General features: G+C 55.5%; 1 protein-coding gene across 1 annotated transcript; it reads right to left on the bottom strand.

Moving 5' to 3' along the window:
• Nucleotides 1-3172: 3172 nt before the first annotated feature.
• On the bottom strand, nucleotides 3173-12593 carry SH2D2A (SH2 domain containing 2A). Its single transcript, XM_040230229.1, has 8 exons — nucleotides 12481-12593; nucleotides 11681-11835; nucleotides 11172-11353; nucleotides 10374-10463; nucleotides 9937-10105; nucleotides 6574-6723; nucleotides 5916-6257; nucleotides 3173-4270 (listed from the first exon to the last, which is right to left on the bottom strand). Exons 1-8 carry the CDS (start codon nucleotides 12512-12514, stop codon nucleotides 4103-4105), a joined length of 1290 nt encoding a protein of 429 aa, XP_040086163.1. The 5' UTR covers nucleotides 12515-12593; the 3' UTR covers nucleotides 3173-4102.
• Nucleotides 12594-12840: the final 247 nt, after the last annotated feature.

Genomic DNA, 12840 nt, shown 5'->3' with positions numbered 1-12840 from the left:
TCTCCACAAGTAGTAAACTTTAAACGGCAGAGCAGCATGGGGGATCCTAGTTCCCCGACCAGGGATTGAACCCATGCCGCTGCAGTGGAAGTGCAGAATACCTACCACCAGGGAAGTTCCAAGCCACTTTTTATTCCTACTATAAGATGACATTTTACTTGATGGTTGGAATTTCCTGGTCACCAAGAGAAATAGAAAATGGGAGGGCTTCCTGAGGTGATAACCTCAAGTCGTCATAAACAGGAAAGAGAAGACAGGGATAAGGGAGATGAAAGGAGGAAAGAAGGATAACTTGGCTAAAATTGGCATGGCAGCAGCAGCCGAGGGCCTGGAGCGGGGGACAGGGTGGTGGAGGTGTTGGTCGGAAATGGATTCAAATGGCCCTATAAGGTGTTGGAGGGGCCTGGGGCAAAGCCCAAGTTGACCAGGACAACGGAGCTGAGGAAGCTGGGATCCACAAGGAGCAGACTTAGGAACTACACAGAGATGGCCCAGCTGTCACAGAAGAGGGCATTTCAGCTCCTACCCCAGTGCTCTGACCCCTGGGCAGGAACCCAGCCATGTCTTTGTTCAGGCTGGGTGCTGAGCTTACTGACCAGGAAGCCGCAGTCTTCCAGGGATGGCTGAAGTTCTGAGGGGTGGCAGGGTGGTGGAATGCTCTGCTGCCTGCTCCCAACCTTTTTTGTATTCCCTCTGCCTCTGCTCAGCTTCATTTCAGGTGGGGACAGATGTTCTAAGGCCAGTAGGGGTAGCTAAGGGTAGAGACTAAGTGGTAACTGCCCCCAGCCCTCCTTGAGTGGGTTCATGCTGTAGAATTAGGATAGCTAAGATTGGGGGGGTTAACATCTTTCAGCCCCCTGCCCCTGCCCTGGTCCCCTGAGCCAGAGTTACAGGGTATCTTACTAAGATTGTCTACTACATTAGCTGAGGGAGCTGACCTGATAAAGGGGACAGCTTAAGGGAGACGGGGAGGAAACAGGCCGATGGTGCTCAAGGGCCTGGAACCAGAGGACAAAGCTGGAAACTTTACTTGCCGCAGGGCCTTCTGCAGGCTATGAAGGGGATCTGGGGGTCCGGAGGAGACTCCTCTCTGATATGAGGGTTTTGAGCCCGAGAGAGCCCTGCCTAGAGGAGGCTGGTAGGATGGAATAACCATGGGGAGACTGAGTCAGCTGGGAAATGCCCTTCGCCTCCTGGCCCGAGTGGTCCCTGCTGGGGCAGAGTAACCTGCCCAGCACAATCGCAAGGCTCCCTTTCCTGTACGTTACTTGGCTTCTCCATCTGAGGTCTTGCTGTAGCCCCCGGCCTCCGAGGGAGTGAAATCAGCAGGATGGTGTGGGGGTGCCTGTGGCTGTGGAGAGCGGGGAGAAGGGAGGTTCCACTGCCTGCGCCATCAAGGCTGGGCCTGCACCTGGAGCCCGGGGGAGGACCTGGGCCTTATCCCAGGGCCTGGGAGGGGCCCCACAGTGTAAGGGGAAGCACGTGCTTGGGATGACAGGATCCTCCCTGACTACCTCCAGTTCCCTGTCATTTCCCCTCTCTAGAACTCATTTTCTTTGGTTGAACCAAAAAGCCACAAAGGGTTCGAAGTCCTTTCTAGCCCCACAGTCCTGCACTGCCAAGCCCCTTGCTTGCCTGGTCTCATCTGATGAGTACAGCAGCCCCACAGGCAAATAAGACATTCCCTCCATTTCAAAGGAATGTAGGGAACAGTGGCGCAGAAAAAAGCTTCCCTGTTAAAGATTGGGCAGTGTGCTAGCAAAGAAGCACGGTCTGCCGATCGATGCTGGTGGTCAGGGTCTCCCCACCCACGTGCTGAGCCTGCCCCTAGCAATGAGGAGCGCTCACCCCTTCCTAAAGCAGGCTCTGCTCCTTCAGAGACACTGAGTGGGTCCCCTCCCCAAGCCTGCCCATCCTGTTCTGTCATGAAGTCGAAGGAAATCTCATCTGCTGACTTTGATTTCCAGCTCTTGCCATACAGCAAGCCTCTCCTTTTTCTACCTCCTCCACTGCCACAAGGAATCAGCCACCAGGTGACTCCCTGAGTCTAATCTAAGACCTTTCTTGCACTTTCAGCCTCCCCTCCCCAAAGCCATCTGCTTCCCTCCCCTCCCCTCCACACCCCCCTACCTCCCCCCCCCACCCTGTTTTCCCTCCCACCTCTTCTCTTGCTAAGGAGGGAGTTTAGACCTATAGACAGAAGGAAGTGGAACCCCACTCTGTTGACTCAGCAACTGTATTTCTCCTTGAGCTGATTAGCACAGAGTGGAAACGAGGGGAATTCACTAGTCACTGGGGCTGGCCCTGCCCCAGGCTGGGGAGGGGGCATGGTGGTAGCAGCACCTAGACCTAGGGACTGTGTCTTCAGGGAGGGGTCTGGGGGACTTCTGTGATTCGGAAAGTACACAGCGGCCCTTGGGAGGGAGAGAGACCCTGATGGACACTGATTGTCTTGACTGAACTGTCCTAGAAATGAAAGTAAGAACAGGGTGGGACCACAGGAGTACCAGAAGCCTTGTGAGGGGTTCCTGGGGTGGGGGTGGGGGGCAGTCTCTGCTGTGAGTCGTCAGGGTGATCCAGGGGCAGACACGGCCCTGCCTCAGAGAGTCCCCCATCTGAGACAAAAATAAAACCCAAGGCAGATTCTTCTAGGTGGTTGAAGCTTAGACTATGGAGCTTGGCCACTGGGGCAAGAGGCCCTGAAGTGGGTCTGGGAGAGAAGAGGAAGCCTCATAAGAGGAATGGGGGAGGCCTAAGCCCAAGATGGGGTAGCCGCTGCCAGGGGGGGCCCTATGCTTCTAAGGGGCTCACACACAAAGGTTAAGAAGGCCCCTCCCCCTTCCAGTCCTGTGCTTGGCAGGGGCGTTGAGGAAGGAGGTGCGGGGGCTACCTTTCAACCACTCCCCTCCCTGCCCCTCTATCTCTCCTGGCAGCCCCCAGGCGATGTAGTCACCCCTCTGCCCCTAGCTGCCTAGCCCACCCCAGTCAGGGAAGGAATACTTTTCAGAGAGCAGTCTGTGTCCCTTGCCTTGGTGTCTCCCCACCCCCAGCCCGTAGATCTGTGACCCTTGCCCAGGTATCTTTCAACCACCAACCGTTCTCCCCTGACTGTAATGGCCGTTTGACAACTTGCCTTCCACAATATAAGAGTCAGAACAGAAGGAGCCTGGAGTACTTGAATCCCTGTTGGGGGAGGTGGTTGGTGATGATTTATTAGCCAGACAAGAATCAACAAACAAGTTCTAACATCTGTTCTCGCCAAACCATTCCTCAGACAGCAGCAGCATTGGACCAGGGCCCAGACTCAAAGGCTCAAGGGCCAAGGAAATCAGACTTCAGGAGGGGAAACCAGGGCAGTGGGATCCAGCAGGGCCCTCCTAGCCCTCTTCCTTAGAGGCAAGCACTGAGCCACTGGATTCTTGGGAGGGAACCAGAGGGTGTGTCCCTAAAAGGAAGCAGACCCCACATTTGCTCCTCTGGCCTCCAGGTTTCTTTGTGTGGGCCCAGACCAGTTAGGGGAACAGGGCTACGCTGGGATCTAGAGGAAGGGAACCAGCACCCAGGCCCCTATGCAGCAGAACTCTGGAAAGCAGCCAGATTTCTTATCTAAGGAAATCTCAGACATTTCCCATGGAGAAGAGTTAGTAGAGTGGGGTACAGAACAGGGCACTAAACAGAAGAATCAGGAAGCCTGGGTTCTAGTCCTTGACCTTGACTAAGCCACCATCCCTTTCTGGGTTTGTTTCTAAAAACAAAGCTGGAGTTGGACTTGATCAGTAAGGGCAAAGGAGATGCTGCTCCTCTTCTCTCACCCGTGGCAGACATCACTAATCAATCACGGTGTTCTTTTCTGCTGAGTTCAGATATGACCCTAACATCCTTTCCAAAGCAGTGCTCTAGGCAGCCACAATCAATGGATTGGAGTTGGCATCCAAGGTGACACTTTTCGCCATCTTTGCAGTAGATGATGGCTGAGGTCCTTTCCAGCTTTGATCACCTACAGTTTGTTCCATTCACATTTCCTGAGAAGGATGGCTAGGTATGTGTGAAGGTCTCTGGACCTGCTGTTCCAAGTTATCCTTCCCCAGCTCAGACTCACCAGCTACTGAGGAGGCCCCAGGGGGAGCCACGCTTGTCCTCTGTCCTGAAGCACTTGTCTAGAAAGGTTGTGGGGGAGAGTGTGACCCCAGCGGGGTAGGGGCCGGTGGGGCACAGTATGGCCTTGTTCAGCCATGGAGTTCTCAGAATGCAGTTGCTGGCCACCTGGATTCTGTGGAGAGAAGGATGGTCCCAGGTCATACCCTCTACCTTCTGCCTCCTAGACTTACCTGCAGCCTCTGATCTTAACAGAAATTGGCTTGCAAAGAGGAGGTCTAAACCTCTCTCATCCATTCAACAAACATTTCATGAGCACCTGCTCTCTGCCAGGCACTGTGCCTGGTCCTCTGGAAATGAGATGAACAAGTCCTATCCCTGCCCTCAGGGAGCTAATACTCTGCTGGGGGAGGTGGGTATGGGTATCAACAATCAGTGACAGGTATGTAGAAAGCTTCTGTGGTGAGGTCAGGGAAGTCTTTGCAGAAGCGGGGAAGGGTGGGCAAGCTGGAGAGGATTAGAAGGTTGCTGGGCAGTAGGAAGGTATGTTTGTAGGAAGTAGCTATAGGCAGAGGGAATGGCGTGTGTAAAACCTTGGAAGGTTTGAAACCATTTGGTGAGTTTGGAGAAATGTGACCAGTTCAGGGTGGATGGTGCAGCTGGTGGTAAGCCTGAGGGGGTGGCTCCCCACCCCACCTGATTATGGAGAGCTTCATGGGCCTGGTAGCTGTTTAGAAAGACCATTCTGACTTTCTTGGGGCAGTGGATCAGAAGTAGCAAGATTGTTGGCCAGGAGATCACTTAAGAAGCTCTTGGAAAGTCCTGATGAGAGATGATGGGAGCTAAAACTGAGGAAAGGAAACATATATTTAGGAAAAGACCCAGCAGGAATCAGTACTTATAGGGGAGTGAGGTGAAGAGCGGGGACATGTCAAGGTAGCCCTGCGAACCTGGCTTGAATAGTTGGATGAGATACCAGCTGGGAGAGGGAACACAGGAGGGAACAATCAGGCGAATCAGGTGAGGACGCTTGGCTGTGCTGAGTCCAGAAGGCTGTGGGATGTTGGGGAGCTGAGCAGAAGCCGGGAGAGAAATTCACACAGAGACGTGGACTGCTGACATCAGCTCTAGGATGGCAGTCAGGGGTGTGGATAAGTGTGAGCAGGCACAAGGGCTGAGGGGGAGCCTGAGGTGCCAGATTGGGGCGGGGGATGGAAGAGGGGGGCAGGGGCAGAGGGACTGCGTGGGAGCTGCAGTCTAACGAAACGAGATCTCACTTGATCAGTGAGAAGACTGGGCAGGTGTGAGGATTGCAGGAGAGGGGGCATGTGCAGAAAGAGGGGACATGCAGGCACCCCCTCCCCTGAGCTCATCTTCAGGTGCTCTCCAGGAAGGCAGGGCCCTGAAGGCTGAGGGGAGGGAGCCAGAACGAGAGAGGCCCAAGTTCAGACTGGGGAGGAGAGGGGAGGTGGAGGTCAAGAGTCCTGCCATAGGGTGGGGTCAATCTCAGGGGGTTCTGAAGAGGGTCAGCCTGGTGAGAGGGACACAGGCGCAGGTGGGCGAAGGCCGAGGGGACCTGCACGGCCCTCTGCTTTCTCTGAGAAGTGGAGAGGGTGGGGGCCTGACACAGGGGAGGCAGGTCCCAGTAACTCCAAATACAGAGGGGCCTGCAAGAGGGTTGTCGGCAGTCGCAACCCTCTGTTCTTCCCATCTCTGACCTTCATTCACCCTGACCCAGACATCCAGTCTGAACACGTTCTCAATCTAGCTTTCAGGAAGTCTTCCTTAGGGGTCTCACTTTTCTCTGCAGCCCCATTTACCTGGCTGCCTAGGACAGGCCTGGACTGGCACTTCCGTAGGACTTCATGCCTGAGGATGAACTGCGGGTCCTCACTCCTTGAATCAGGCTCCCTCACCTCTACCTCGGCATAAATGTTGCTGGGGGCTTCCCCAGGGCTGCCATAAATGTTGCTGGGGGCTTCCCCAGGGCTGCCACGGCCCATGGCATAGAAGTCGATGGGTTCATCAGGTTCATTGTAGATGGGGTTGGAGGGATTGGGCGGCAGGGCCGGGCGCGGTCTCGGAGCAGGGCTTGTGTAGACTTCGGGCTGCAGCTGAGGTTTGGCGGGGATGGGCGGCTTGGGCCTGGGCCGCTGGAAGGGCTAGGGGAGAAGGCGAGCAGGGAGGAGAATTGTTCAGTCGCTCAGTCGCGACCAACACTTTGCCACCCCTTGGACTGCAGCACGCCAGGCTTCCCTGTCCTTCACTATCTCCCAGAGTTTGGTGAAACTCTGAGTCAGTGATGCCAAGGCAGAGAGTGGGTCACCCTAACCCACGCAGGGCCAGAGCTGGAACCCAGTCTGAGCCTCCGCCCCTGCAAGCCTTCTTCCTACCCCACAGGCCGCGCCCTCCTTTTCGTCCCCGGCTCCGCCCCTCTCTCAGGCCCCGCCTTCTCTCCCAGCGCTTTGGGTCATGTACCTGCTTTGGCTCTCCAGCTCCATCTTTCTGCGTGGGGGCTGTACTTTGCTCCTTTTTGAGAATCGGGCTATACTGAAACTGTGAGTCCTGGCTTTTGCTTCCAAAGTCTGATTCTTCAGTCCTTAGGGACAGTCCTGCGGGCTCAGGTGTCTGCGGGGGTTGGGAGGGGAGGGAAGCGGGGAGAACGGGGTGGGGGCGGGTGGAGAGAAGAAAGAGGCCTTGGGGATGTGGTGCCGGAGGGATGGCTGGTGAGAGTGGACAGGTGATCCAAGGAGGGCAAAATAATCTGGTCCATGTAGAGAGTGTCAGGGTCGGGGTGCAGCAGAGAAATTTGGGTGGCGCTGGGTTTCTGAGTGAGGCAGAGGGCATGGAGATGGCAAGGAGACTGGGAGGTGGGACAATTGCTCTGTTCACAGGCGATATTTAGCACTTATGTTAACTTCATCTGGAACACAGGCCCAGACCATGTGTGCCTGTGGTTGTAAAACTGCAACCAGGCTTTACAAGTCTTTAGCCTAAAATTTTTCACCTTGGGGATAGATCTCCAAGACTTCCGTGCCCATGTTTACTTCTGCAGCTGCAAGAGGAGTACATTATACAGCTAACAGCTAGATATTTTAGGGACAGAGACACTGCCTCAGGGGAGATGAGCCTTATAGGATTCCTTCCCATGTTAGGTGTGCTTTAGCTCAGCATTTATCACTGGGTTCACGAATGTTCTCCACACATGTGATACTTTTGCGAGGCTCAGCCCATAGGGCTTTTCTCATTTTTCTGCAATCTGCCAAGTGTGTGTCCCTATCTGACGGTATTCAGGCACTTACTGCATGGATTCAAATCAGAATTCTTTTTCCCTGCCCTAACCCCCTAAGAGGTCTTAGCATTACTTTTATGAATATAAAGTAGTACCTCTGGGACTTCCCAGGTGGTCCAGTGGCTAAGACTCTGCGCTCCCAATGTAGGGGACCTGGGTTTAATTCCTGGGTTGGGGAACTAGATCTGACATGTTGCAACTAAGACCTGGCATAGCCAAAAAAAAAAGCAGCTGTACCCTGCTGCTGAAACAGCAGCACCTTAGGAGTCAACCTGGACACCTCCCTCCTTTCCTCCCTACATCTCATGGAACACAAGCCCTGCTCCTTCTACTGCCTAAATATCTTCACATCTGCCCACGTTCTCCCTGCCCACAGCTGCTGATCCCGTTCAGGCCTCCTAAATCCATCACCTCCTCCTTCATCATCTTGCCCTGCCAACCCATTCTCCACTCCATGAGCAGAATGAACCTGCAGAAGTTCCTCTAGCAATCCTTCCATGGCTGCCCGTTGCTCCAGGATAAAGCCCAAACTCCAGAGAATGTGAGCGACAAGACCTTCCGAGGGCTGGTCATAAAGCTTGGTCTCTGACAGCTGTGCCTTTGGTTCTCACAACTCCAGCTGGCTCCCCTGTCTACCAGTCTTTCCTACATCCTGTTCCCACTGCTTAGGAATCTTCAGGTCTCTGCTTATTCCTCACAAAATTCCACACAATAGTCATCGCTAGGCACAGTCCCTTACCAACTTCTTTGAACGGACTCCAATCAAGCTTCAGGACACTATTCTTGCCCAGGTCATCAATGACCTTCTGTTGGCCAAATCCAATGGTTAATTCTAGACCCTCTGGCATCTGCTCTTCCCTGATGGATTTTCTTTGCTTGACGTCTAGAGCATCACACTCCTGGTTCTTCTCCTCTCTCCCTGGCTGCTCCTTCTCAATTGTCTTTGTAGGTTCCCCCTCATTTCTGCAAACTCTCAATGCTGGAGACTTGGTATCTTTTCTTTTCCATCTATGCTCATTCCTGAGATTTCACCCCTCCTGAAGGCTTTAGAATGAATCCGTCTACATTACTGATGGCTCCCAAATGTTGATTTCCAAACTAGACTTCTGTCCTCAAATCCCAGTCCGTATATTGCAACTGCCTAACTGACATCTCCATTTGGATACTGAATGAATGTCTCAAACCATGAATGTCAAAACTGAACTAACTCATGATCTCCCGTCTCTCCCAGACTTAGTCTTCTTGTAGCCTTCCTCATCTCAATCAATACAACTCCATCTTTTAACGTTCCTCACTCAATCCTGCAAAAACCCTCTTGGGTCCACCTTCCAAACAGACCCAGTGTTCCAGCTCTGCACCCCTTCACCCTTACCAACATGGTCCAGGCTGCTGTCTTCTCTCCTGGAGTATTGTAGTGGCCTCCATCTGATCACCTATGCCCCTCCCAAACTTTCCAGATCATGTCACTCTTTAGCTTGTAACTGCCCAGTGCATCTCATGTAGAATAAAATCCCAAATCACACCAGAGTCCACTGGGCAGTCCTTCGCCCCTGTGATTTCATTTTCTACCTCTCTGCTCATGCTAGCTTCCTCAGTGCTCTTACTCTTATTCACACACATCAAGGATCCTTCTACCATAGGGCCTTTGCACCTGCTGTGCCATCTACCTAGAATGTTTTTCCTCTAGTTATCTGCATGACTTTCCCCCTTACTTTATTCAGACCTCTGTTCAAATGTCCCCTTACCCGAGTAGCCTTCCCTAAGGTCCCTGTGTAAAATAACCCCAGTATTCTCTGTTTGTTATCTGTATTACGCATTCACTGTCTGTCTCCTGTCACTAGACGGAAAGCTCTATGAAGGTAGGGACATTTGGGTCAGTTTTGTTTGGTGCTAGTTCCCACTGTCCAGACCAATGCCTGGCAAAGAGTGGGCCCTCAGAACTGCCTGAACGTCCTGGGGGAGGCACTCTCTGACATGGCTCCCCACCATGCGAGCCAAATGGCACCCCACTCTGTATTTCCTCTCTCATCACACTCTCACACTTGATTCCTATTGTTTGTCTTTGCCGCTGGTAAGTAAGCTTTGTGGGTTTGACACCCATCTGTCTTGTCTCAGTAAATATCTCTTAATTTAAAAAACAAATGGCCCCGGGAATTCCCTGGTGGTCCAGTGGTTAGGACTTGGCGCTTTCACTGCAGACTTCAGTCCCTGGTCTGGGAACCAAGATCCCACAAGCCGGGCAGCAAGGCCAAAATGAAACCACAGAAACAAATAACTCTTGGGCCTAGCTGGCCACTCCCAGTCCCTCCAGTCTTTGTGTGACTGAGCTGGTTTCTCAAGGACCCCTGCACCAGCACGCATCTTTCTGGAAGGGCAACCAGTGGAGATGTGTGGAAAAGGGATGTTTGCGTCCTCTGTGGGAATAGGAAAGTGCCTGGCGAGGGCGAGGTCCTGCGGCCTGAGTTCTGCTTGGGGTGAGGCTGGGGGGGCCCTGGCCTGGGTCCCCGGGGTCAGGGTCAGTGTCAGGGCCAGGGGTGGGTATGGCGTACCTGGCGGGCGAGTGGTTCAGTTAGCGTCTCCCCGTACGGGCTGAGCGGGCACGCAGTGTAGTGCCGCAGTAGGTCCTGCAGCCGCGCGTGGGCGCTGTCCTCGCCCAGCACCACGTGGCGCCCGTCCCCTAGCTGGGCCAGCAGGAAGTGGCGGCAGCAAGTCCGGCTCCTGGAGACACCAGTCAGGATCAGATCTGCTCCCTCTTTCTGGCCAGGACACCAGCACGAGGCGTGATCTCTATCCGCCCGAATGCCAGGGTCTCCCATACTTAGTAGCCTGGGGGCTAGGCTTAGACCCGTCCGCCCCTGCTGGGGGTCATCATGAAGTCTGCCCCTCACGCGTTCTTCCGGCACCAAGTCCCGCCCCCTGATTAGCCCAAAGTCCCGCCTTCTTGTTGTCCCACACCCCACACCCCCGCGCAGTGCTGGCCCCTCACCTGTAAGTCAGCACAAAGGTCACGGCGCTCTCACTGAAACGCACCAAGTAGCATCCCTGAGGCTTAGTCTCCAGCAGCCTCTCGGCCTCTCTGAGGATGATGGAGAAGACACAGGGGGCTGCTCAGACTTCTCCAGCCTCACCTCCTGTCTCCTCGGCTCTCATAGGGGACCCCTACACCCAACCAAGCCTGCTTAAGTGGACAGAGAAGGGTGGAGGCGGGAGAGAGAGGATGTGGTCACCGCACTCCCGCTGCAGGGACTGGGCGTTCCACTCAGGAGACCTCCTGGCCCTGCATCCTCCTCCTGGCCCCATCCTGGAAAGGCAGCCTGGAGTGTGGGGGGGGGTTCAGGGGGTCAGCGCTGTGGCGGCAGCAGTGGGGATGGTATTAGATTTCTAGACTTCAGAAGTCACAAGTTGCATGGAGGAGGTAAGCATAGAGATAGATGCAGGAGAATGAAGCTGAGAAGTGGAGGAGAAGGGAGGAAATGCAAGGGAGGGAAGAGAGGGGAGAGGGCTGGAGAAAGCCCGGGGTAAAGATGGAGGGAGAGAGACGGAGGCCGAGGAGGAGAATGAGCACTAGGATCCTTACAGACAGGAGGAAAGTGGAGGCGCGGGGCAGGGCCTTTGGGCTTGTGCCTCTTCCGTGGTCTCCCCCAGGAGAGCTGCCTTAGCAAGTTGCCTCAGAGCCTCCAGGAGTCACAGCCTGGCTTGTAGCCTCAATCTGCTCCTGACTGACGGCAGGACCCAGGACTGGCCCCTGCCCTGCTCTGAGCCTGTTTCTTCCTCTGTGACTCACCTCCGGGTGATGAAACCGTGGAACCAGATGGGGGCCGCCCCGTGCTGTAGGAGCTCATGGGCCTGGGTCTTCTGGAACCAAGCCCGAGTCTCGGCCTGTAGGATCAGAGCTTCTTCCCTTGGCACCTCCTCCTTCCCAACATCCTTCGGACTGCAGGCAGCTCCTGGGGCCTGTAGAGGTGCCTGCATAAGAGAAGAGGTCAAGGAGGGGAGAGGTGGCCATGATTAGCAGCCCTTCCTCTGACTCTAAGTCAGCTGCTGCCTCCTTATCCTTACACCTACTTGCTCTTCGACTTGTGGAGAAAGCTCCCTGTCCCCGACAGAGGAGAAGCGGGTGGGCCATTCAGCAACTGGAGGAGATGCTCCTCATCTCCTTGCCCTTCCTCTGGGCCCCCGGCCATGGCGGCAGCCCCTGCTCGTTCCTGCTTTGGCCTCTGTCCACCTGCAAGCCCACCCCCGGGGGAGGGCGGGAGTAGAGGAGGGAGCGGCACCCTGCAGGTTTCCACTCACCACAGCCTGGCCAGCTGGGCCCCTGGGGCTGGGCCAGGCTTCCTCGGGGGCCTGGAGTCGTGGTCCCAGAAGCAAGCCCGGGCCCTGGCAGGTCCTGCGGTTCAAGTTCAGGGGCTGGAAGGTGCTGAAGGTTATGGCCGGGGCTTCTCGGCTCCCTGTCAGCACAGAGAGGTTTCTCAGTCAGGGCCTGCGTCCCTCTCTGCTGCCCACCACTCCCAGGCTCAGGCTCAGGCCCTCCACTTCCCCCGCCGCCCCGGCAGTCCAGGCTTCGGGGACCTGAAGGACAGGCACAGTCATGACAGCTGGAGAAAGGCAGGAGGGATGGCAGAGATTGTTTCTCAGGGAGGAGTAAGGAGCCCAGGAGGCGTAGAGGGCTGAGGTGACATAGGGGTTGTCAGGGAAGCTGGGCACAGGGAGGAGCGCAGGGAAGCCAGCTGGCCCAGCAGTTCCGGAATCCGGGAATGGAGGCAGATGTCTTCAGTGCAGGCCCCTCTTCTGGCCCAGGGTCCTCTGCCTCCCACCCCACTTCATTCTCATGCTTCCTCCTCTCTCCTGTCGAAGAAGCTCTCAGCAGACCCTGTCCCCTTTATCCTCAGGGCTGTGTGGAAGTGGCATCCGAGGAGGAGGAGCAGGGGCTGCGGGCCTCCTGCCAGTCAGCCTTGCCAGAGTATGGCAAGGAGTGTGGCCAGGGTGTGGCCCCTCACCTCCGAGGTGGGAGCTTAGGCCCAGAGGGGAGGAGAGCAGGGGTCGTGGGGGTCTTGAGGTTCCCTCCTACCCACATTCTCCAACTTCACACTTACCTTGGGGGCATATCTGGGCCAGAGGGAACTCCATGGGGGGCAGCCTGAGAAAGGAGCCCCTGGAGCAGGGTGTGTGTGTATGGGCTCTCAGAAGGTGTGCATACTCAGCAACTCATCTCTCCTCTCACCCCAGCCCCCTGGGGCAGGAAGTGTCGCCTCACCCACAGCCCCGGCCCTCGCGGAGGACTCGCGTCATGGAAAGCCGTAAGACAGTTGTCCCTCCCCCGGAAGCCAGGCACTGGAGGTGGTGGCGGTGTGGTGTTTGTGTCATTGTGTGTCTGGGTGTGCTGCTGTCTTATCTCCATCCCTCCTGATTCTTTCTCCACGCCCTCGCTCCAGACTGGGGCTTCCCTTCCTCAC

Source organism: Oryx dammah, unplaced genomic scaffold, assembly GCF_014754425.2.
Source record: "Oryx dammah isolate SB20612 unplaced genomic scaffold, SCBI_Odam_1.1 HiC_scaffold_28, whole genome shotgun sequence".
NCBI classification, from domain to species: domain Eukaryota; kingdom Metazoa; phylum Chordata; class Mammalia; order Artiodactyla; family Bovidae; genus Oryx; species Oryx dammah.
This window is presented reverse-complemented; position numbering and strand designations above follow the sequence as displayed.